The 1,716-nt window shown below is 57.1% G+C and overlaps 1 protein-coding gene across 1 annotated transcript in view; it reads left to right on the forward strand.

The window, feature by feature from the left end:
• Positions 1–1,716, forward strand: part of SREBF2 (sterol regulatory element binding transcription factor 2) — a gene marked incomplete at both ends in the record, with an annotated part of 19,214 nt that overhangs the window by 15,915 nt on the left and 1,583 nt on the right. The window contains 2 exon segments of the mRNA XM_009697449.1: positions 1–169; positions 1,643–1,711. The exon segment at positions 1–169 is cut by the window's left edge and continues 17 nt beyond it. Coding sequence (XP_009695751.1) covers positions 1–169; positions 1,643–1,711 — 238 coding nt within the window.

The following is a 1,716-nucleotide window of genomic DNA, read 5'->3' on the forward strand; positions in this document are numbered from 1 at the left end:
GAATGCCCTGGTGAAAGCCACCTTCTACGTCTGTAGAGCCATGCAGGCCTCGCTCTCCGGGAAGGCGGACGGACAGCAGAGCTCCCTGGGTCACTGCGAGAGGGCCAGCAGTCACCTGTGGAACAGCCTCAACATGAGCAGCGGCATCTCCAGCACCGTCCTCAACAACGTAAGAGCGAAAAGCCCCGGGATAACACACGGTCTGTCTTTGGTTGTAAGGTTGGTCTTGCTGCGGGTGTGTCATGTCCCGGTTGTATCGGCGTTCTCCATCCATCCTGTGTCTCGTGGGCGTAGAGGGGAAACTTCTTCCCTTTGCTTGCGAAGGGCGTTGATGTCTTTCTGCCTCTGCTCTGTGGAGGAGCAGAGCTGCAAGTAGAACGTTGTTTCCCTGGGCATGGTCTCGGAGAGCTGAGCTCTCGCTCCTCTCCTGCTAGGAGTTGTCATCCCTTTCTGGTACTTTGATCCTTTTGGATTTGGCCCGCGGAAAGCATTCATCTCCATCCTCGGAATGAAGTTGGTGACACCTGTAAAGCAGGACCTCGCTAACACAAATCTGCTCTGTCTGGGGCAGCGCTAGCGAGGGTTTGAACCCTCTACCGCAAAAGCCGTGCCGTGCTATTCCTGAGCTTGTGTGGGGCTTGTTTCTCTTCTTTCCAGGATGCCCTAAAGCTGGGGCTTCCCTTCATGGCACATGGGGGACAGTTCTGGTCCCCTCTGTCGCTCCTGGGTGGCAGCTGTCGTGCATTGTAGTTGCATTGCATGTTGTGGCAGTGACTGTGCAATGTTCCTGCAGTGCAGTACAGAGGCACTCGCGGCTTCGGCGGCGTGGGCAGAGTCCCCGAAGAGCATCTGGGAGAGCGAGCGATGCTGGAGGGCAGCAGCAGATGGGGAGAAGGGGATTTGGGCAGCCGCTGTGGGCTGTGTCAAGACTGCCTGGGTGTTTTTTGTTGTTTGGTTGGTTTGTTTTTTTTTCTCTGCAAGTAGAAGAGGGAGGTTCAGGCTGGACATTAGAAAGAACTTCTTCACCGTTAGAGTCGTTAGGCATTGGAACGGGCTCCCCAGGGAGGTGGTGGAGTCATCGTCCCTGGAGGTGTTCAAAAAATGTTTAGATGTGGCGCTTCAAGTTTAGTGGACAGGGTGGCATCAGGTATACAGTTGGACTTGATGATCTTTGAGGTCTCTTCCAACCATAATGATTCTATGATTCTAGGTAGCAAGGCTGTCTTTGCTGTTTCCCACTAGTTGGTATCACGGTTTGGGCAGGAGAGCCTTTGCAGAAGGCTGGGGCATGGCTGGTCCACTGTCCCCTTGGTGGAGTGGGGTCGGGATCGGCCATGCCGGAGGTGTTGGCTCTCCTGGAGAGGACAGCCGCTCCTTGGGCACGGCCTGGCGCTTGTTCCTTAGGCTGGACCTCTCGGGCCTGGGTCCCAGAGGTGCCCCTTGGGCAGAAGACAAAGTCCTGCTCCCTTCGGTGCGTGGTGGTGGGAGCGACTCTGTTGGGAAGAGCCCCTCGGGGTGGGCAGGAGATGCTGCGGCCGCCCTCCCACGGGCCGTAGCAGCAGCTGTGGAGCAAATGGCCTGTTACTGGCCCGATGGCTTCTGTTAATAAGCCTGTGTGCCCGGACCCCCCCGGCTCTTGCAGATGATCCAGCTGCTGGCCTGTGACTTGCTGCTCTCTCTCCGCACCAGCCTGTGGCAGAAGCAGGCGAACGCCAG

This window comes from Cariama cristata, unplaced genomic scaffold, assembly GCF_000690535.1.
Source record: "Cariama cristata isolate BGI_N322 unplaced genomic scaffold, ASM69053v1 scaffold5760, whole genome shotgun sequence".
Lineage (NCBI taxonomy): Eukaryota > Metazoa > Chordata > Aves > Cariamiformes > Cariamidae > Cariama > Cariama cristata.